This window comes from Temnothorax americanus, unplaced genomic scaffold, assembly GCF_048541705.1.
Source record: "Temnothorax americanus isolate GAGA-0224 unplaced genomic scaffold, ASM4854170v1 Scaffold1, whole genome shotgun sequence".
In the NCBI taxonomy this organism is placed as follows: domain Eukaryota; kingdom Metazoa; phylum Arthropoda; class Insecta; order Hymenoptera; family Formicidae; genus Temnothorax; species Temnothorax americanus.
The window spans coordinates 4,029,839-4,050,067 of NW_027509230.1; the positions used below are offsets into that span (position 1 = coordinate 4,029,839).

The 20,229-nt window shown below is 37.3% G+C and overlaps 3 protein-coding genes across 14 annotated transcripts in view; 1 reads left to right on the plus strand and 2 right to left on the minus strand.

Moving 5' to 3' along the window:
• Positions 1-337: 337 nt before the first annotated feature.
• Positions 338-4,252, minus strand: LOC143902981 (uncharacterized). Of its 6 annotated transcripts, none has more exons than XM_077416608.1 (9): positions 4,132-4,252; positions 3,275-3,531; positions 2,781-2,885; positions 2,626-2,691; positions 2,429-2,544; positions 2,019-2,273; positions 1,722-1,929; positions 1,419-1,639; positions 338-1,344 (listed from the first exon to the last, which is right to left on the minus strand). In XM_077416608.1, the coding sequence occupies exons 2-9, from the start codon at positions 3,320-3,322 to the stop codon at positions 342-344; spliced, it is 2,022 nt and encodes a 673-aa protein (XP_077272734.1). In that variant the 5' UTR covers positions 3,323-3,531; positions 4,132-4,252; the 3' UTR covers positions 338-341. The 6 variants fall into 6 exon arrangements, with proteins under 6 accessions (XP_077272734.1, XP_077272515.1, XP_077272659.1 ...); XM_077416389.1 differs by having other exon boundaries at positions 3,275-3,625; positions 4,127-4,234; XM_077416533.1 differs by having other exon boundaries at positions 4,127-4,209.
• Positions 4,253-4,287: 35 nt separating this feature from the next.
• Ssp3 (short spindle 3) overlaps positions 4,288-20,229 on the plus strand; it is a 41,637-nt gene continuing 25,695 nt past the window's right edge. Inside the window, exons 1-12 of one of the 6 annotated variants that reach the window (XM_077416121.1) lie at positions 4,290-4,431; positions 5,446-5,670; positions 5,805-7,117; positions 7,194-7,930; positions 8,008-8,488; positions 8,640-8,822; positions 8,903-9,154; positions 9,239-9,512; positions 9,615-9,685; positions 9,766-9,875; positions 9,937-10,060; positions 18,819-18,982. In XM_077416121.1, coding sequence (XP_077272247.1) covers positions 5,460-5,670; positions 5,805-7,117; positions 7,194-7,930; positions 8,008-8,488; positions 8,640-8,822; positions 8,903-9,154; positions 9,239-9,512; positions 9,615-9,685; positions 9,766-9,875; positions 9,937-10,060; positions 18,819-18,982 — 3,920 coding nt within the window. In that variant the 5' untranslated portion in view covers positions 4,290-4,431; positions 5,446-5,459. Of the gene's footprint in view, positions 4,571-4,683; positions 4,824-5,445; positions 5,671-5,804; positions 7,118-7,193; positions 7,931-8,007; positions 8,489-8,639; positions 8,823-8,902; positions 9,155-9,238; positions 9,686-9,765; positions 9,876-9,936; positions 10,061-11,165; positions 11,968-18,818; positions 18,983-20,229 lie in introns of those variants that run through there. The other 5 variants (XM_077416199.1, XM_077415875.1, XM_077416040.1 and 2 more) reach the window with 5 other exon arrangements.
• LOC143903741 (uncharacterized) overlaps positions 12,024-20,229 on the minus strand; it is a 137,074-nt gene continuing 128,868 nt past the window's right edge. For both annotated transcript variants that reach the window (XR_013258803.1, XM_077417650.1), the window contains one exon: positions 12,024-14,359. The gene's annotated coding sequence lies outside the window, so the exon portion shown is untranslated. The remainder of the gene's footprint in view (positions 14,360-20,229) is intronic.

Consider the following 20,229-nt stretch of genomic DNA (forward strand, 5'->3'; position numbering starts at 1 on the left):
TACTGTAGCCCTAGCACTACCAAAAATGTTGCAAAAATTTTGCAAAAAATTAAATTAACAAATAATTAAATTTGAAATTTACTTCCTTCATTCCAACAAAAGTTATTTTAGCGTATTTCGGTGTAAAATCTTGGTTTTTTCGCTAATTATTCGCATCTTTTTCAAAATAGTTTTGTTTTTCATAAAATAAATACTCTCTAAATAAATATATAGTTTTTCATAATAATATTAAAATATTTTTCATAATAATTTAAAAAAATGCCCAATATTTCATTCAATATTTAAAACAAAGTGAAAAGAGAGATGTGGAAAATTGATCAGTCTGAAATAGAAAATCTTTATTATTGAGAGTTTTTATTATTTTCCTCACAATCACTTGCATTGTCTACGATCTCGTCCTCAGAATTTTCACCGCTCCCTATAAACGTTTCCTCGTGGAGAAAAGGTGGTGGTAGCCTCGTGATAAATCGCGTGGCTTGAGTCTCGAGAAGAATCTGTGGCAAGGATGCAACAGATTCTTCATCCCCGTTCTCGCAGACTTCGGTGGATGGTGTATCGGAAATGTTCTTCCGTTTCAAAGCTCTTATAAGATCATTTTCTTCGTCTGACTCGTTGGATTCTTTTCGGATAGACGGATCATCCTGTTTAATCTTATAAATATGAGAAATTACTTTGCGATCTGAATTAGGGTCGCTTGATGGCGTTGACCACATGCGGTAAGAAGGCATTGGCGGTGGAGGAGGAGCTACAACCTGGCGGTCCTTGTCCTCGGTACTCGACGCAGGATCGCTCAATACGTTTTTATATATACGTTGCAGCGCCCTGGCTTCTCGTTCGGACATAGACTTGTGTTTATCAATTAAAGCTTCTTTCAATTCGATCATAAAATTTTTCGCTAGAAGCTTATCCAGCTTTCGTTGCTCTAACAAACATTCATCCGTATCTTCGTTCAACGGTTTTAAATACTCCTCTTTGATATACTCTTCGAATACCTCGTCAAGGATCTGCGGATCCGAATCGATTATTACTGGCAAGTCGGGATTCTGACTTATCGTAGTATCATCGGTTACAGGCTGACTGCCCTTCAGATCACCGAATCTCGATCTTGTCATCAATAGAACGACAAATTCTGCCAGACTCTTAGCCGTGCCGATCTCCTTGAATGCTTTATCCAACTTTTGCATCAGCATATCGGCTGTTTCGTTATCGATACTAATGTCCTGATTAATACAGTCCTCGATAATTTTAAATGTCGAGAAAACTTGATTGTAGGCCAATTGCAGTTTGTACGACGCTAAATCCAGCTGGACGGTTGGATCGTGCCATTTAGCTTTGTCCTGTGTCCTAACGAAAAATCTCTTGGTAATATATTGCCTATTGTAACGAACGCAAACATAAACATATGTCTCTCAACTTACTTATATCGAACTGGTTCCGTTTTGCAAGTACGATACGCGTTAATAACTTCCGACAATTTAACTTTATATACCGCCAGTTCTTTAACCAAGATATTAATTATATGAGCTAATTTTGTTTCAGGAATCTTCTGGCAAGAATATATCCAAGTATTACTATCATATGCGACAGCTAATAAATACAACATTTCTGATTGTACCAGAAGATATGTGTGATACGATCTCTGTAAAAAGTAATAAATATGAAAATATAAGTACTGTAAAAGTTATAGTAAAATGTATTTTGAAATTGTACTATTCATCCACCTTTAACGCTTGACAATCAATTTCGCCAGATGTCTCAAACGAGTTACGTTCAAACTTTGTAAACAGCTCTTCGCTAAGCACATCCGGTGGCAGCAATTTCGCAATTGACAGCGAACATTCGTAATATACACGGGAAATATTTTCCATAAATCTTATTGAAGTATCTCTCAGAGATTCCAGATAATGCAACTTTTCACCTAAGAAACGACTAGTACAAACAAACAGAAATAAAATAATGATATCTACACCTAGATCTTATCAACATTTCTTAAATTTATCTGAATGTTGTACACTTACGAAAATTGTTGAAGACACGTTTCAAAGCCCAATTTCATTTTATAATCACGTCGTAAGATCTTAAGGCTGTCTTTACACATGAGAAAAAGTTCATTTTGTAACGATACAACATTTTTTAGATTTCTATTTGCACGAAAACGCAAGTATTTTATATAACCGACGCAACAAATTGCGGACAGTGCAAATAACGTTGACGAAACATACATTGAAGAGACTAATGCAGCCCCAATCACAATTAGTTCTTGCGGCGTTATTCTGCAAACAGAATGAATAAGTTTATCATTAAATCAATTTCAATCAGTTGTAAATTTTATTAAAAGCAAGAAACATGTAAACATCCACACAGAGATGCTTTATAAACTACTTTTTACAATAGACTCTATAATAATTAAGAAAAATTGTATAATTACTTTTTAGTACTGTTATCGCACTTGGCTACAAAGCCGTTAATAATAGAAAAATGGTCATTTAACAAAGTCTCTGCACTCAAAATAGTGTTCAATTGCTCATTGGAAACACTCTTCTCCTGCAAAGAGTAAATTACAGGAAACAATTGTACTCGTTACAGATTGTGCGACTATGTAATTCCTCTCAGAGCAACAAGTACCTGCGTTATCCAAGAATAAACAGAAAATAATTTTCTGTAAATCTTCTTCAAGGTGTTTCTAATATCCTGAAAGAAAAAATTGAAAGGTTACACGCATTTTATGAAAGATTTATCAATCTTTTCTGCATGTAACAGATAATATAAAAGCTTATTACGATATTTAAATAATACTCCTGTTTGAAATGCGTTCTCTTGGGCACAGGCATACTTTCAAAGTCTGTGTAACCTAATTGTGAAAGATGCTCGTGAAGAGCGCTACCCTGTAACACAAAGACATAAAATTTCTCTGAAACGTTATTCTTCATTAAGCGGAATCAATTATAATTATACTTCATTATTTTAAACCCGTCGTTCTAAACTCATGTTCATTACTCTTCATTATTCATTTAGCGAACAATTATCCTTGCGGCTTGCTTGTCAATAATTTATCTCTAACGTGAAAAGTTTACGCTTAAATTGATGTTAAATTGAAGGAACTACATTGTCAACAAGGAAATTCTCTCCCGATGTTTCTAGTCTTTGTGCAAAGTGGCGAAAGATATGCGTCCACGAATGTAAATATAACCTTATCCTTTTGCTCGGGATGGCACAAATGTGGCCTCTTTAAGTTACACAATTTGAGTTTAAGTTTAAGGAATTGGGTTCGTACTTGTATCACAACATCTTCATCTTCCTCGTCGACGCCAGGTACCTCCATCGTTATTATTTAATTCACTGTGACACTATAAATCCAATGTCTTCTCGCTCAAATTATGGCACCTGCCTCTTTCCAGAGGTCAATACGGCCAATAAAATCCAACGTGGATACACACATATTGTATTTATTAATTGTAAAATCCCTCAATTGGATAGAAAGAGTCGGGGAAATCCTATAGCGTAATTTCTTCACGATTTCTTCATCCTGGACTGTCAAAAAACATCTCCATTTGTGTAATTATATCGGACACTGATGCAGGATAGTTTGGTTTTTTTTAGGTAGAACTCCTTTTTACTGACGCCTCTACGTAAAAACAAATGGAGATTGAAGTTGTCGTGTCCACGAATATTTTCAATATTTTCACGCTTTATGCTGTATCAACAATTTCCAGTGCTGTCCCAAAGTAATTTGTCCCCGATCCTCGAAACGATTTCCAACAAAAAAGCAAAAATTAAAGAATAAAATATATCATGCTCGTTATGAATATTAATTTGAGCTGTACGTTCTCGAAATTTTTTGCGCTTTGTAAGATAATTCGATCTTTGCAGTTTACATCTAAGAAAATGATTTACATTCAAATTAAATCAAATAAATAAATAAAAAGATTTTTTAATTAAAAAAATTTGGCTACAAAAGGGACAGACATTGTAAGGTTAATTGTTGCTCATTGTTCTATGTTTCACTTTCTACTTTCTACATTTAACATAAAATAGATACAAATAAGTGTACAATTAGATATTAGGGACAAGAGAAAGGAAAAATTACAAGTATACAAAAACTTGAGAAAACAAAGAACAGTGATACCGCACTTTCTTCTCCCTCCGCCCTGGCTCCTACTGTTTTCAGTGCACTTGAGTGCAGCCGGTGCAGCCCTCGTCGATAGCAGTGCAATGGAGTTCTGTTCTATTTTAGGCGATTCTTGCGCAGTTCATCTCTCCTCCTTTTCTCTCCAACGTGAGAAGAAAAAGTAGGAAAGACGAACCGTGCAAGAAGTTCAGCTAAAAACGAACCAGGGCCTGATCGTGATCCATATCATGCGCAGTACGCGCCACGCGGCAGTACTCGACCAATGCGCAAAACTCGTGAGGCCCGTGTTTACCCGTTTTGACGTACGTAGATACATGCGATTCCGCGTAAAATATGTTATTATGCGCCGTTTCTCAAATGTCACTCGCGAGACGTAGTCGCGCGAGGTGCGGGCGGCCGTTCGGCGATCTCTCGTAATCGTCGGGATTCGGGATCGAAAAGGTGGGTCGCGGTGACTAGCGCGGATCAGCTTCACGCTTTGCGCTTTGACAGAACGGTGCCCGTCGTCGTCGTCGTCGTCGTCATCAGGTCGTCAGGCAGACAAGGACGGTTCGGACGGTTTTGCGCGATCCGCGGACACTGACCGCGTTGGGCTACGGCATCTCGATGTCATCGTGTTAAACCGTCGTTTTCTCGGACGCCGACACCACGCTCGGCTCGTCCGAGCTTCGCGAATGCGTTGCGTCACGATGAGGTATAACCTCGAGGCCCGAACGTGGTTGGCGCCGCGGTGTCGTAGAGCGCGTGTCGTAACAACGTGACGATCAAATCTGCTTTGGTTTCTTATCTGGAGGCTTTCCCGCTCGCGCACACGCATATCCGCCGTTTCTATTTTACATTGTATACCCTGAATACCCTGATAAACAAATCGCTTGCAGTATAAAAATTTTGGTGTCATCTGCGTCTTAAACTTATATTTTGTCGGCAGAGCTTGCAGATGTAATTTGACAGCGGATTGCTAACAGAATCTGTGTTATTTTGTAAACATTTATTAAATGGAATACATCGTTTTAAATAGTCACAAGTCAGTTCAGTTTCTACAATTGATCATTATATTCTTATAGCAGATTCTGTTATATTTCCGTTGGCATTTTATTGACAAAATTTATAGCAGACACTTTTAAAATCTGATCTCGATAGATTTGGCTATTTGGAACAATTTTCAGGGTTTTTTAATGTGAGTTGTAACATGTGTCACGGGGCCTACTTTGTTCAATTTTATAATTTTACCGAATTGCATTCAATAAGTAGCTACGCGTGTCTCTGTTGATTTTAAAGATCTGTTTTCTCATATATTATCCTGATTGTTATTCCAGGTATTTACGAAAAAATGGCAGACGTTAGGTTACTCATTCAAGAGGAAGGTCGCGCGGCCAGGAACTTGGTAGCTTTTAACGTGCCGGTCGGTACGAATAACGTAGAGAAAATTACGAAGAAACCGCCCAGTGGGCCAAGGCAGGCAGAATCGGGTTTGACAAAGCGAACTATGAAACCAACCACAAGAGTAAGGTCCGCTTCTACGGGTCGTGATAAGAAGTCTGGTAAGACAGCTTTCTTTTTTATAATAATCTCTCTGTTTTCTTAATAAAAGAATACTTGTGTAATGTAATTAAATAATATCTTGCAATTTACATTGTTTATTCCACTGTTGATCGAACGTATCGTATCATTCCAGAATTACAGGCGCGATACTGGGCATTTCTATTTGGAAATTTGCAAAGAGCGGTTGATGGTATCTACCAAACATGCGAGGAAGACGAAAACATCTCTGAGTGCAAGGAAGTTATTTTGGTGCTCGAGAACTATACCCGAGATTTTCATAATTTAATAGAATGGTTCAAAGTTAAGTGGGCCTACGAAAATTCATCGCCACCGTTACGACGAACTCCGTTGGCTTGGGAAGTCAGGAAAACGTCTCCTTGTCGGATATGGAATTCAACCGTAATTCCAAAGTCCACTAGTCCCTTGCGGAGAGCCAGTCCGACGGAGTTGGTCTGCAAAAGTCCGGTCGACCAAATCATTTGTGAGAATAAACCGATTGTAACGGACAACAAAATTAATCATGCTAAAGAGGAATTTGTTCATAAATTGTTAAAAGATAATAAAAACAACGTTTGCAAGAGTTGTTCCCCCGACGTTAAAGAGAAACGTAAGAATGGAGTAGACAAGACAGGAAATCAAATACCAATTAAGGAAAAATCCACGTCGACGAAAGCGTCTAACAAAGTTCTCGTGAAACAAACTGTGCAATCGAAAACGAATAGCTTTGTGGATCGCAGGACGTTGAACGACGGTGTAACGTACGATTCGAAGAATAAAGTGGATGTTAGAAATATTTCTAAGCAAACAAAGGACTGTTTGCACAGCGGTATTGTAAAGCCAGTTGATTCTAATTTATCTTCAGAAAAACGAGAACAAACCTGTAGGAGTGATGAAAATGTTTCGCCGAGTTCGTGTACTAATTGTGAACTTGTGCAGAAGGAAAGTAATGGCGTGAACGTTAAAGACGGTAATACAGAGGGGAAAAGTACGGATAGCAAATTATCATGTAATAATAATAACGGACTGGGAAAGAATGAAATTAATGCCAAAGTTAAAAAGGATAGTAATAAAAAGTGTGAAAATACTGAAAAGTTGAGTATAAAGACAGCTAACGTTCAGAGTACTTCAGAAAAGATAAGTCAAGTTAATTGCCGAATAAGTAAACATCCTCACGAAATTGGCGATAAGTCAAATACTAAAGATACTCCAAATGCAACATCGAATAACGTAGATAAGAGCCCCATGGTAATTAGCGCGAACAGGCCTGCCTACGCGACCGTGTCGCAAACGAGAACATCCAAAGTAGAGTCGTCGGGTTTATCCGAAACTCCAAAATTTATCAGAAGTAAAACTTGCTTAAGTGATAAACATTTACCTGCTTCAAGTAAAAGAAGGCCTGGAACGTCTGTTATTGTGAGAGGACGGTTTCAAACTCCTGAAAATAAGGTATTATACATATTTCATTAAACTGTCATATTGTGTACTATTATATCGTGTACAAAAACAATATGTATTTTTTCAGTTATCAGAACAAAATGCAAGGAAAGATCAAAATAGAGACATGAATGGATCCGTAGAAGTTTTAACCAAACAAACGGTATCTCCAAAGTTAAAAGACGAAAGTGACGGCTGGCAAACAGTAAGGAACCGCTGTAGAAGAGGGAGCACTCATAATTTGAACATGTCTACACGCTTTCATAAACCAAGCACTGCTCTATCCTTGCCAGCTTTATCAATAGAAAGCCCATCGGAGAAGCTGAAGAAGACTAGTTATACTCCAGATGGAAATAAACAAAAGAAAAAGTGTATTGTAGGAAAAACCGGCAAAAATATGAATAATGAGGTTGAGAAAGTTAAAGGGGAATTCATAACATCTACGATTAAAAGTAATCTCGAAGACGCACTTAAAAAGAACACGTTAAATTTATGTGATACCAATTCGACATCGGTGATCGCAGCTATCTTTAAGAATGACGCAGAATTACTTGAGAAACGTATACAGCAATTTATGACCGCTCAGGCAGAAAGAGAAAGAATTATCTTGGAGGAAGAAAGAAAGACGGAAGAAGCGGATTCTCAAAGATCTCAGCAGCTATCGGATGAAGAGGCGTCCTTAAAACGGCAGATTTTGGAATTAGAGTCCACTGAAATTGACGTTGATACCGAAACAGATGAAACGGATGGTGAAATGGTTCTCGAAATGGAAGACGAACCTGCGGTATCGCTCAGTGTAACTGATGATATTAGTTTAGAAGACAGGTACATATAAAAGCTATGCATATTGTTCAATGTCTCGATAGGATTGCCAAATTTTGTTAACAAAATAAATGTTACAGGTACGAAAATATGTTAGAAGGAATGTCTTGGGCGGAACGAGTCGATACTCTTGCACAATTGCGTGCATTAGTAGCTCGTCATCCCGGGCGTGCTTTAGAATTACATCAGAAACTTTCATCTCCATCGCGAAAAAGATCGCTTCCTGAAACGTTAAGAAAATATCAAGCGAAACAAGCCTGTGCTCAACACAAACGTCAAACGCTGCTTATGGAGAAATCGCAACGATTGCGAGAATTATTAAACAAAGTGGAAGATGTCAAAAGTGCAAAGAGTCAATTGATAGAGGACAAGAGAATCAGGATGGAAATGAAACTTAAAAGGGCGGAAGAAAATAGGACACAACATTTATTAGAAATAGTGAGAAAAGCACACGACGAGGACTCAAAGTTGAAGGAAATAGCTTTCATCAATGAACTGGAGGCACAAAATAAAAGACATGATTTTATGGCGTTGTGTCAAGAACAAGAAGAAAGATTACAGGTATGTATCCTTCCAAAAAATAACATTTTTAATAAAAAAAAATTCAGGATTTTTTAAACCTGTATATTGTATAGCATTTTAATGTGTAATTATATATAATATATATATTATCGGTGTTACGTTTTTAACACAAGCACGACTTGTTATATAGGGTATTCAAGAAGAACGTCAACGTCGACAAGAGGAAAAAGCTGCCAAAGAAGCTGCGGCTGAGGAACGTCGAAGAGCTTTGGAAGCAGAGCGGCAGTTGCGAATACAAAAAATGAAGCAAGCACGACGAGAACGCGAGGAAAGGGTTGGCAAAATGCAGCTCGAGAGAGAAAAAGAACGACAAGTACATGAATTATTATTATACCATCGAGATATCTTTATTTTATAGGTGGAGTTTTTAAGTTACCAAGTTTAACTTTGTAGGAATTAGCGAGAGAAAAGGCACGAGATCGCGAAGAACGTTTGTCGGCACTTCATGCAGCGCAACTGGCTAATCAGGAAGAGCTGCAGAAGAAAATAGCGCAGAAGCAGCAAGAATCCACTAGGCGGCATGTGGAAAACATTGAGCACATTCGGCAACGTGCGGTTGAGTCTTCGATTTTAAGATCGGAGGAAGTGCCACCCACTCTCAAATCGTATCCCGCTCAAAAACAGTGCTCTCTATGTGGCACGATTGTGAGTTTCCCCACACAATTACGCGACGTAATCTTTTTTTTTTTTTTTTTAACTTGAGACTTATTGCATTTGCGTATTTTACAGATATCTAGCGAGGTGCATCTTCTAAGCCACTTGAAAGGAAAGACGCATCTTGAAGCAGTACGAAGCGCGCACGATAATCGCGAGCCGTCTCGAGATGAGCTTCAGCGTTTTAATATTGCGCAAATACGGGACGTTTCTGTCACCGTAATCAATAATAATAACGCGAACAACAGCAAGGCTGTGAAAGAGAAGCAAAAAGCGCTGAAACGTCGGTGCAGGAAAATAAAACAGCGTATAAGTTCACGCGGACAGGAATGGGAAGACAAGTACAAAAGTGAGACTAATCAGAATTTATCCGTCGAATCAGCCAATAAAGCCAAATTCCGCCGTAATTTGAAAGAATTAGATAGATTATATAATAATCATTCCAAATCAGCATGGTCGAACATAGCATTGGCCACCTTGGAGCGCTGCTCGGGAGAAATTGTTCGAGCCTTCTCCAAATCGGTAGGCTCTATAGTGAAAGTAACATTTCCTCTCGCGTATTACTTCGTATAATTATATTTCATTCGTTTGTTCCGTTTCAGTGTCCACTTGATCAAGATGCGTTTAGATGTTTGAATGGATTTGACACTCTAACAAACTTGTTGAATTTAGGCTTAAATACACAAAATGCATCTTACATTTTACCGAATAAGTAAGTATAATAAATCTTTTAATTAATATTATGAGATTTTTATTCGTATCTGAAATTTTAGAGCAATTACATCGCTGTGCCGAGTTTACAAGGCCGGGATCAGTGGGAACACCGAGAACACAGAGGCTATTTTATTAAGCAACAAAATTCTCGTTATCCTGGATCTACTTTTACAACGTTTAGAGGTAAGTTTGTGTATAGTTTACCTTCAATAATGATTATTAGCGTATTAACCATTCATATAGTGTACTGCTCTATGTGTACCTACCATGTAGTACCTATTACATAGGGTACTATAGATTATATGAATTTAGGTAAAAAATTTGTTTGAGATAATTGTAGTGCTATATTTTTTAAAATCCAATGATTTATATATAATGAAGGAGTAGTTTTTTATAGATATTTTATAATACGATATTCTTGTATTTGAGTATAAATATCGGTCCGTTGCATCATTGCTGGATTTATTGAAAATTAATATATTACCCAATTAAATTCTTTGTCCCTAATATATATATAAATTTTAAGGAAATATTTTTAAATACCGTTTAAAAATTGAAGTCAGTAATATATATCTGAATTCACCAATAGCACTATTTGTTTAATAATCAGACTATGCGTTGAGAACCGCGAATTAAATTAGATTAAATTATATTTCGGCCAGATAACTTTAATTTTAATCGGCTTTATCTCTTTTGGTTGAAATTTTTAATTCATGAGTCTAAGAATAATATCGACCTGCGATTAACCAACGATTAACCAACAGAATTGCTCAAAGCAAAATTTCTAACTATAATTCATAGTCCCTAAACTAATCTTTCTTTTCCTGTATCAAAAAATTGATAGCAATAAATCGATAGTTTTTCATATTAAAATAATACTACAGGGTATTATTTGACAAATTAATCGTCGAATAAGTTAATTTGATCGAAGTTCTTCAATTTCTATGCAGATTTTTATGTCATTTTTCTTGCGTTTCCATAAGGGATTGATTTTAGAATTTTCCACCTTTCGAATTGTCCACCTTGCAAAATGCGTTCTGAACGTAGCTTTATATATAAAATTTGAATCGGCACCCTATCCGGTACGTGCTGCCCTCTGGGAATAGAGGGTCAATTTACTCGACTAAGGAATCTTCGAAATTATCTCCCAAAATAAAAATATTCGTGATAATTCTTTAATGAGAAGGTAAAAAAAGAACTGATCTTCAGAATTGAATCGATAATGTCTTGATCTATTTCTGACTCTCGTGTAACCACGACAACCACGTTCAGATATGTGTGATCGCAGGCGACAACAGTTTTTGCTTTCCATTCGTCATCAACGTGGATGCGCGTCAACGGGCTTCGAATTAAGGTTGTAATCCGGGAATTGTTTGCAAATTAAATCTCAGGTAATTATACAATGAACTTCCGTTGTATATTTAGTTTCGAGGGAACCCTATAGCGGAACGAACGCGCGGTAATTGAAATGCGAGATTACACGAAAATTGTTAACAAGGATACCGGCAGATTCTGGTCGCATATGTGTAGTTTTTTTGTGATATTGCAAAGGACGCATAAATATTCTTTTTCATAAACTGACCAGATATAATTCCCTTTACGCTTTTTGTTTTCTATCAAGAAGAATAGGGAATTTAATCTTAGAACGTTCGTGAGTGTGCTTGCGTATTACACATGTTATTTATATATTTTAACGTAGACGGGCAAGTAGAACTACGTTCCTTTTCTACAGATTGATAATTTATTGAAAGAAGCTACGTGGAATTATATACATATATATAAATTATATATATAATAAATAAAATTTTATTTTGCATTGTATACATATGTGGTAACTTGATATCACTCTTTTCACCTCACATTACTCGCCTAAAGTATAAAACCACTCCAGCCTTAGAAATCTACTTAATTTACAGGATAAGATTTTTTTTTATTAATCGAATGCTGCACAAATTGTTTCACAATTAAAGAAAAACTTTTAAGCTTGTCTTTATTCTATTTTTGACGATATATACAGTATTATCAATCTTTATTTAATTGTAAATCATAAAAAAAATGAAAATTGAGATATAATGGTGTGTATAAGATATACACCTCACGCGAGAGAGAGAGAGAGAGAGAGAGAGAGAGAGAGAGAGAGAGAGAGAGAGAGAGAGAGAGAGAGAGAGAGAGAGAGAGAGAGAGAGAGAGAGAGAGAGAGAGAGAGAGAGAGAGAGAGAGAGAGAATAATGTATAGGTTTAAATAAATTAATTTCTAGAAAAAGAACGGCACTCTAATTTGCCTGTTTGCCGTTAATTATTTAAAGGAATGGCGAACAAAAGAGTTTTCGTCTCTTAATAAGGACGCGAGCCAAAGTACATGGTGATATCCGCATCGAACGAACATAAACGAGCATAACGAGCATCGTCTTCTAAAGCGAGCTAATGTGGTAGATAGGCATGTAGATTATAGCTTGTTTCGTCTCTTTCTTTTTTTCTTTCTCTTCCTTTTTTTATTCTCTCTCCCTTTTTTTTCTTACCTCGTTTCGAGGTCGGTAAAGGGACGACGGTAAAGACGATGTGTTCCTGTCATCCTGTCCATTCTGTCCGACTTGTCAAAATAAGGATTAAGAATCTCGGGGATCCACGTTTTCACGTCACGCGGTTGCCTTTCGAACTCGTTTGAATGTCGCGGTAGGCACGTATCGTTTCCCCGATAAATGGAGGGAATACGACGCACTAATTTCGAGACATGTTGGAGAATAGGAAAGCTGTGCAAAAATAAAAATCTCACCTATAGAATGACAGTAATTGTAAGGTGTTATCCGTTCTTTTTCCAGAAATTAATTAGTTAAAAGAATGAATTATACACACTGTATATATATACATATATATCATTATAAAACATAATAAAATTTTATTTGTGTACATATATAATTTATATTATAAACGTATGTATATAATTCCACGTAGTTTCTTTTAACGAATCAATTTCGAGAAGAAGGACGCACAGCTCTATTTGCCTGTTTACGTTAAAATGTATAGGTTGAGCAGTACGCTAAATTCGCGTTTATTAATCATTGATATACCCGATACGATGTCGATACGTTTATGATTGCGATATAGTGCTGCTATTATCGCGTTAAATATCAACAGAAAATCTATATAACAAAATTCACGAACTAAGACGACAGTTATTTGTTGATTGAAACCGATGTAGAGATTGTCTCTGTGCTTTTACATTTTTTTTTTTTAAAGATTCTCTAATGTTTAAATCTCATCATTAAGAGAAAATACAGATTTAAAATATAAAAATTGTATTTGTTTTTTTTTTATATACGCATTTATCTTTTTTTCATCGAGAATTCGCGGTTCAATTAATTAAAAATATTTGATCACGGCGCTTCGGTGTGCGCGGTTAGCAAAACAATATGGTTCGGTTTAATTCGATTTATACGCATCTGGCGTTGTCATTTTGTATATGTGTCAATGAAATATCGAGTGCTTTACGCAGTTAATTACAAAACGGCAAATATAATTACTGCGACCGATCGTTATATTCTTTTTTCTTTTAGCGCAAACGCTCGGCATTTCACATGCGAGTGATATCTTTGTGCAACAATAAACGCGAATAAATTTATCAAAGAAATATTAAAATCGTTATATATGTTCACGTTGATTTTCATTCTTTTATCTAGAATTTTATCTAATTTGACGACTTCTCTCTCTCTCTCTCTCTCTCATTCTTTCTCTTGGATTTTTTTGTTATTTACACGGCTACAAGTGCGTATCTCGTCGGTGTGAAGATTCACGCTTTCAACGTGTCTTTCGTACGGCAGACTCCGCGTATCTTTTCTTCGCGGACCGATCATCTCGTGGCTTCGCCACCGACACGGGAATCCATCGGTGTGATTTCGCCATCGATTCTTCACGCTCCATAGATACGGCACTGGCGTCACCTCCTTCCTGTCCCCTCTTCCAAGGATCCCCCTCCGCAAATGCATTAGCGGCGAGAGAGCTTTTAGTGACGTCACCCACATACAGATACGCACGCACGCACGCACGCACGCGTGTACGCACGCGTCACACGCGCGCACGCATCACGCATACACATACACACGTGCACGCGCAACACGCACGCGGATGGAGCGCCCGGGTTGTACGGGTGAAAGGAAAGTCCGTCCGCGGTAGAATGTGCGTGGGGTATACTTCTGTTTCCACTTCCATCAAGCCCTGGTTTCGAGGACCCGGCCTAATCTTTTGTCTCGTCCTCCTCTTCCTCCTCCTCCTTCTCTTGTTCCTCTTCCTCCTCCTCCTCCGCCACCTTTTATCGGCGCTTTTTCAACAACCTCTTCGCACGTTCTAGAATACGAAATGCGCGTTGCAATTTTCCCGCCGCCACCGCCGTTGATGATCGACGAGATTTTTACGATTTTATGAGATCACCCGATGACGGATGATATTCGGATACCCGAATTCTTCGCCGAACGAGGAGAAGTTCATCTGCAAAAATAACGAGAAAGTCGTAAAATACCTCCCATACTCTACACACGTTTAGAAAAGTGCTTGGAATATACTTTGTTTTACTTTCATCACAAGGTGAGATGTACTATGAAATTTAATTGCATCTTTTTTTTGTGATATCGTTAACTGGAGTTAGGTTAAACGTGCCAGATGTGGATCGGGCACTAATTCTGGATCATTTATCGTATTTAAAATAATTATTTGTTGTCGAGCGGTTATGTAAAGAATGGCATTTTAATTAAAGACAGCAAAATTTTAAGTAAAAATTTGATACAAAGGTTTTAAGCATTTTTATTTAAATGTGAAAAGAAAATACATGGCAAAAGATTTTTTTATATGTTTATTTAATTCTGTTGAGATTTATTGTCAATAGAAGATTCGAAAAACTAATTTGTTTGAAGTGGAAAGAACATAAAATAAAAAATAGTATTGTGTATCTATGTGTGTGTGTGTAAGAACTTTGTTATTTCAATTATTATTGTTTGTAATTTAACTGTTGTTGATCGTTAAATATATATAACTTTGAATATAATTTTCATTTTAATTTATAAAGCTGAACATATTACCATAATGCTAAAGTTTAAAGTTACATCGTGATCCATTATTTACATTGTGCAATATGCAAGCGCAAATTATTTTTATTATTTTTATAGGATGCGTCTCCAAAAAGGAAAAACATTTTGAGAACTGATCCGCGACTAGTACCTGGGGTTTAATTGTAGATCATTTACATTATTTCATTTAATTAAAATTAAAAGATATATCTTTTAAAAAATAAAACAAAAAATATATAAAATATATAAATATAATAAAATGGAACCAAATCATAAAAAAGAGAGAGATAAAATTAATCATGGAGCACACTTTGTCTGATTAATTATAAATATTATAATTATTATTTTATTGTTTGTTTAATATTTTCCTAAATAAAAATATGAATTTTTATTCTGAGAGTGATCCATAATTAGTGCCCTTATTCTACGTATTGACGGGCTATTCTTTTCGACTGTTCAATGTATATTGACAAATCATGATTCATTGACTTTCATCCTCGAAAATAATAAAGACGAAGGTCCGCTTTGATATTCATATGCCTCTCGATTTTACGCGAGTCATTACTCTCATTATTCGTTTTTATTCCACTCGGACATGTACTTTTATCAACAGTTTCGACGATAACATTTGTAATACAATATTCGAGAAGCACGCGTTCGTTTTATAATCATCTTACAATGACTAGGAGATTCCGTTCGGCTTAAGCAAATATTCACCCGTTTTATACGGGCATTTTGCCTTTATTGTTCATCCGTTCGTATACGGACAATCGTGCGCAGCTCCGTTTATCGTTAGACCCCGTTCCGTATTATTGGTCAGGCTCGGAGGATTCTCGAGAAAATGGAAGCGAGGGAGTCACCTCGTTACTAAATGGACCAGAAAAAGACGTCGTAAAGCGCGCGGCGGTGATATAAACTCTCGCCAAATTAAAAATTCAGCTGATAAGCGGAGATTATGGACGCGCGGGGTCCTCCCTCGTTATCTTTATAACTGCTTGTATCGGCGTGTTTCCCCGATGTATACGCGTTTCCGTACGGCCGAGGTGCAATCGAAAGCGGGATCGCGCTGCGTCGGACTGAGAGCGTACGAATCTGACGAGAAATACGTGGATTTTTTTTCGTTTCGAGGCGTATCGTTTCGTGCCATCCATTTTTTTGGCACTCGTTGAGTCGCGACGCGTCCTCACGAATGAGAGGAACGGCGGTTTCTAATCGATCCTAAATGTTTAAGAAAATCGAGACAAGGGAACGCTGGTAATTCATCCCGCTGCATGGGGTCGGGACAAACTTTCCGGTCTGGACCATTGCGCAGAGAGACGAATCACTTTAAGGGGCTCGCCAATTCCTCGCGAACGCGTTTCCCAATCTAGTTCGTCGGCCAAACAAATCTGCAGTTCCACGTAAATCGCTGGAAACCGTCCGCGATCGGTATAGCCGTGTCCCTCTGCCGCTCTAGAATTCATATGTGTATTTATGCGTGACTGCATCCCGGTTGATGCTGTCGCACGCATGGGAAAACGATTTCTCGATGACTGCAAACTGTATTCGTTGACCGTAAAATAAAAATAGGGGAGAATATAACGTGTCTTCTGACAACGAGTCAAATGAATTGAAGTCCGAAGTGACGTATTCCGGACGTGTCAAAGAAATGTAACAATTTATAACGGACGATAGTCACATTGTTAAGCGCAAAATATAAATTGCATACAGCGTATACATTCTGTTGACCGTCTTTTTTATTTTTCAACGCATATGTTTTAAAACGTTTAACATCGACATCGAGAAAAAAAAAATTAAAAAAATATATATATATAAACATATCTAATAAAACTTTCTGCTTTTGGAGGTCCCTTATGTAACAATCGCAAGAATAATAATGACTCTGTGGATAAAATGCGAATGCAAATGTACAAACTGATCTCAAGAATCATAATAGAATCCACGCTATTTTATCGGCGTCTCATAGAATTCTCTAAAATCTTCTTCCCATCGGCTTGCTCTTTCCGTGACGCTTAAGTTCGGAAAGAACTGGATTAACATAAAAGCATCTCCCGTTTATGGTCGCACATACTCCGACATATGCGTTCCTCGAAATTTCAACGTCTCGCGCTGGCGTCTTGTTTTCGTTCGCCCCGTATCAGAGAGTCGTGGCAGCCCTTTTTTCTTTCTGGATACGGATGGGATTGAATTTGTCAAGGCAGTGGTCAAACCACTTTTTAATGTTTCGTAGGAGATTATTTCGCTACCTCTCATGAGCGCGGCCGGTTCGTAACATTATCTTTTCCATCCGAGGCCCGCCCGGCGCAACAATAGTTCTTAAAAGATTATGCGCGTCAATATTTTCTGCCTGCGGCAGAATCTTTCAGAAATCAATAACAAATGTGTGATGGCAAACGTCTCCTTAAACTCTCGCTCTGTACGCGTTATTCAATCAAAGGGGAGCGGAAAGAAGATAATCAGATTTATTCTTCAAGGTATAAACTTTATAACGTGTACTCTCCGCGATATTATTAATAGGTAAAGGCGAGATTGCTCAATTCGGATGAGGTTTTTGCAACAAGAAGTGATCGGACCATCGCGAACGCTGATATTTGAGAAATCGATCGTTGTAAGTCGTCGAAAAAAAAGAAAAGACTGTCGTTTTCGATCGATCGACGCGGCCCGCGGCGCGCATCGCGATACTTCCAGAAGTGAAATAAAAGTGGACAAACGTGTAGCGCGTACGACTTTTCTATAGAATTCCTCGAACGGCTTATCGAGACTACCGAGGCTAAACCGTTTAGAACCTATATTCCTGTCTCCAGAATTCTTATCGAAACCCTTTGACTCGTTACCACTAATTTAGCGTTCTAAATGCGCGTGTACGTGTGCGTGCTGCCCAACAAGGCTGCCTCGGTCTAACGGGTCTGTAACAATGACTCAACCTATCAGGAATTCGCTGTGTCTGGCCGATCGACTGGAATTGGACGCTAAGTACATAACTAGCCGACCGGTGTGTAATGGTTCTCCTGGTAAAAACTTTAGTGAAAAAAATTATGTTAAAATTCCTTTAATTCCCTCCGGGCACGGTGGCATGCTGACTTCTTGATCGTTCGACGAGCACGCTCTTACAAAAAATATACAGGTAATGACCCTGATATCAGTGTGTGGCTTCGTTCTGTTTCTTCCACATTTAATATACAGAATGTTTGATAGTGGTCGCGTTCGGTGTATCTCTGTGATCGGGGATCCTCCCTTTTCTTTCACATCTTCGCAAACCTTTCGTCAGTTTTTGTCACTTTAATTGATACGTAATTGTACACTGTAATTGTACACACAGGTCTAATGGATTCCAGGTCTCACGTTTCTCGCTGTATCTTAGATACCCTTCCCCATTTCATTCACTGCGATTCTTTCGCGGTGTTAAGTAGACAAGAGTCAATTAAATATACGTCTCTCTTTGGTCGCGCGAATCCTTCTTTTCGGATTTTAAATATCCATTGACGATTCTGATACGTTTGTTTGTTCGTTTACGATGTTATCTCGATTTTAAGAATCGATATTACTCCACGGAGTATACGATAGGAACAATATAGGAGAGAATGTCGGAAATATTTTCTGATTACTTTTGTAATTCCATCTCTCTGTGCATTTAAGATCGGTCTATTCCAGAACTCGGACTATTTGCAATTTGCAACGAGATGCGATCGATAAAAGTTTCGATGTCCGTTTCCGATCAATGCCGAGTGCGCATAGACTACCGTGTCTAAAAACGGGATTAAAGAGCATGGAAATAAAATTCGCTAAGAAAAAAATGTGACATTTATTTCTCAGACTTTGTGTGGAACGGCTTCATAAAGGTATTACATCCGTTCATTGCAACCGCTGCGTTTCTTCTTTCACAGACCCTGACTAGTCTCGACGACCACGCTCAGACTCAGGATGTATCCGCCAATTCAACCGGAAATGGTACAGTGGCTGCCAGCGCGACGCAATTGCTGTGCAGCCTGATCCCTGAAGAGCCCTTTGAGAAAACGGTCTTGCAGACTCGCGTTCAAGATATTGCCGGGTAAGTCTTTCAAACGCTCAATTTATGAGTATAGTCTTACGCCATGTGATATTCGAAACTTCGATATTGGCGTCGCGTAAGAACCCAATCCTTTTAAATGATAATAACGTTTTTATTAACGTATATATTAACGTATATATTCGTAAGTCAATCCTCCCTCTCGCGAAGGAGCTGCATTACTTTGTATTATAGAATGGCTCAAATAACGTTTTTGCAATAGAATATTTTTAACCTGTTTTTTATTCAACTTTTTTTCAAAAATATTTCCATTGTGTCATAATTTTTTTACGAAGAAAGAGAAATTCTTTTTCATAATTTTTATCAATTTTTATAATGTCTGATTTTCCAGCAAATTTGTGAAATTAGCGCAAAACTAATTCAAAAACATTCGCTAATTTGGAAAATTACACAGATCGAGAGAGATATTATTAATAATATTTATTAAAGTTTATTAATTATCAATGGTAATTTCTGAAGTATCGCCACCAAATATCGGAATTGCAATATTATAAATATTCTATATTTTAATAAAATGCTGGTTTTAATTAAAATCTTTATCGAAATAAAGCTTGCATTAAACTAAAACCTATTTTTAATTAAAAATACGGTGTGTATTCTAATAAGACATTATTCAAAGTAATAACACATTGATGGAATATCAGACGCTAGCGCAAACAAATACTAAATACTTGATCGACAGATAACTATTTTATTGCGCGCGATTACAATTGTTAACTGTAAAATCCTATAATGTCTCGAGAAATTTAAGGACGGACTTAATGCATATGTGTGGATTTAATAATTTAACAATTCGTACAGCTATAGTTTTTCCCGAGATTCAAAAAGACACTATTAATACTCGTATAAACGAAAAGTACAGCAATATCGTATAGGGGATTCGGTTATTAGTTACAAAATGGCGGACCATTAAAATTAATCTCGGCAGACGACCAAAGTATTATTTCACTGATTAGGATAATCGAAGCATAATTAGCAGCGTTCCACGTCTTTCTGGATGATATGAACGCTCTAACGTAATGGCGGGCAATCATCTACAATGAAATCGTAACTTCTGTAACGTGTCTTTACGCGTCCTCTCCCGTATCTTTTTTTTTATAGAATTCCTCAATAAAAGGGCTAGAGCCGCTGAGGTGGTATTTTTAATAAAAAAAACCATATATTATTAAAATGATGTATTATAAAAACGTAAGTAGGGAATTTTTATTAAAAAAGAAAAAAATAATGGA

What these genes read in the sequence shown, in the direction of transcription:
- LOC143902981 (XM_077416608.1), bottom strand. Translation starts at nt 3,322, where the DNA reads ATGGAGGTACCTGGCGTCGACGAGGAAGATGAAGATGTTGTGATACAA. An exon ending in AGGAGTATTATTTAAATATC is followed by an intron (nt 2,692 to 2,780) that starts GTAATAAGCTTT and finishes TTTTTCTTTCAG; the next exon opens with GATATTAGAAACACCTTGAA. An exon ending in ACGTGTCTTCAACAATTTTC is followed by an intron (nt 1,930 to 2,018) that starts GTAAGTGTACAA and finishes TGTTTGTACTAG; the next exon opens with TCGTTTCTTAGGTGAAAAGT.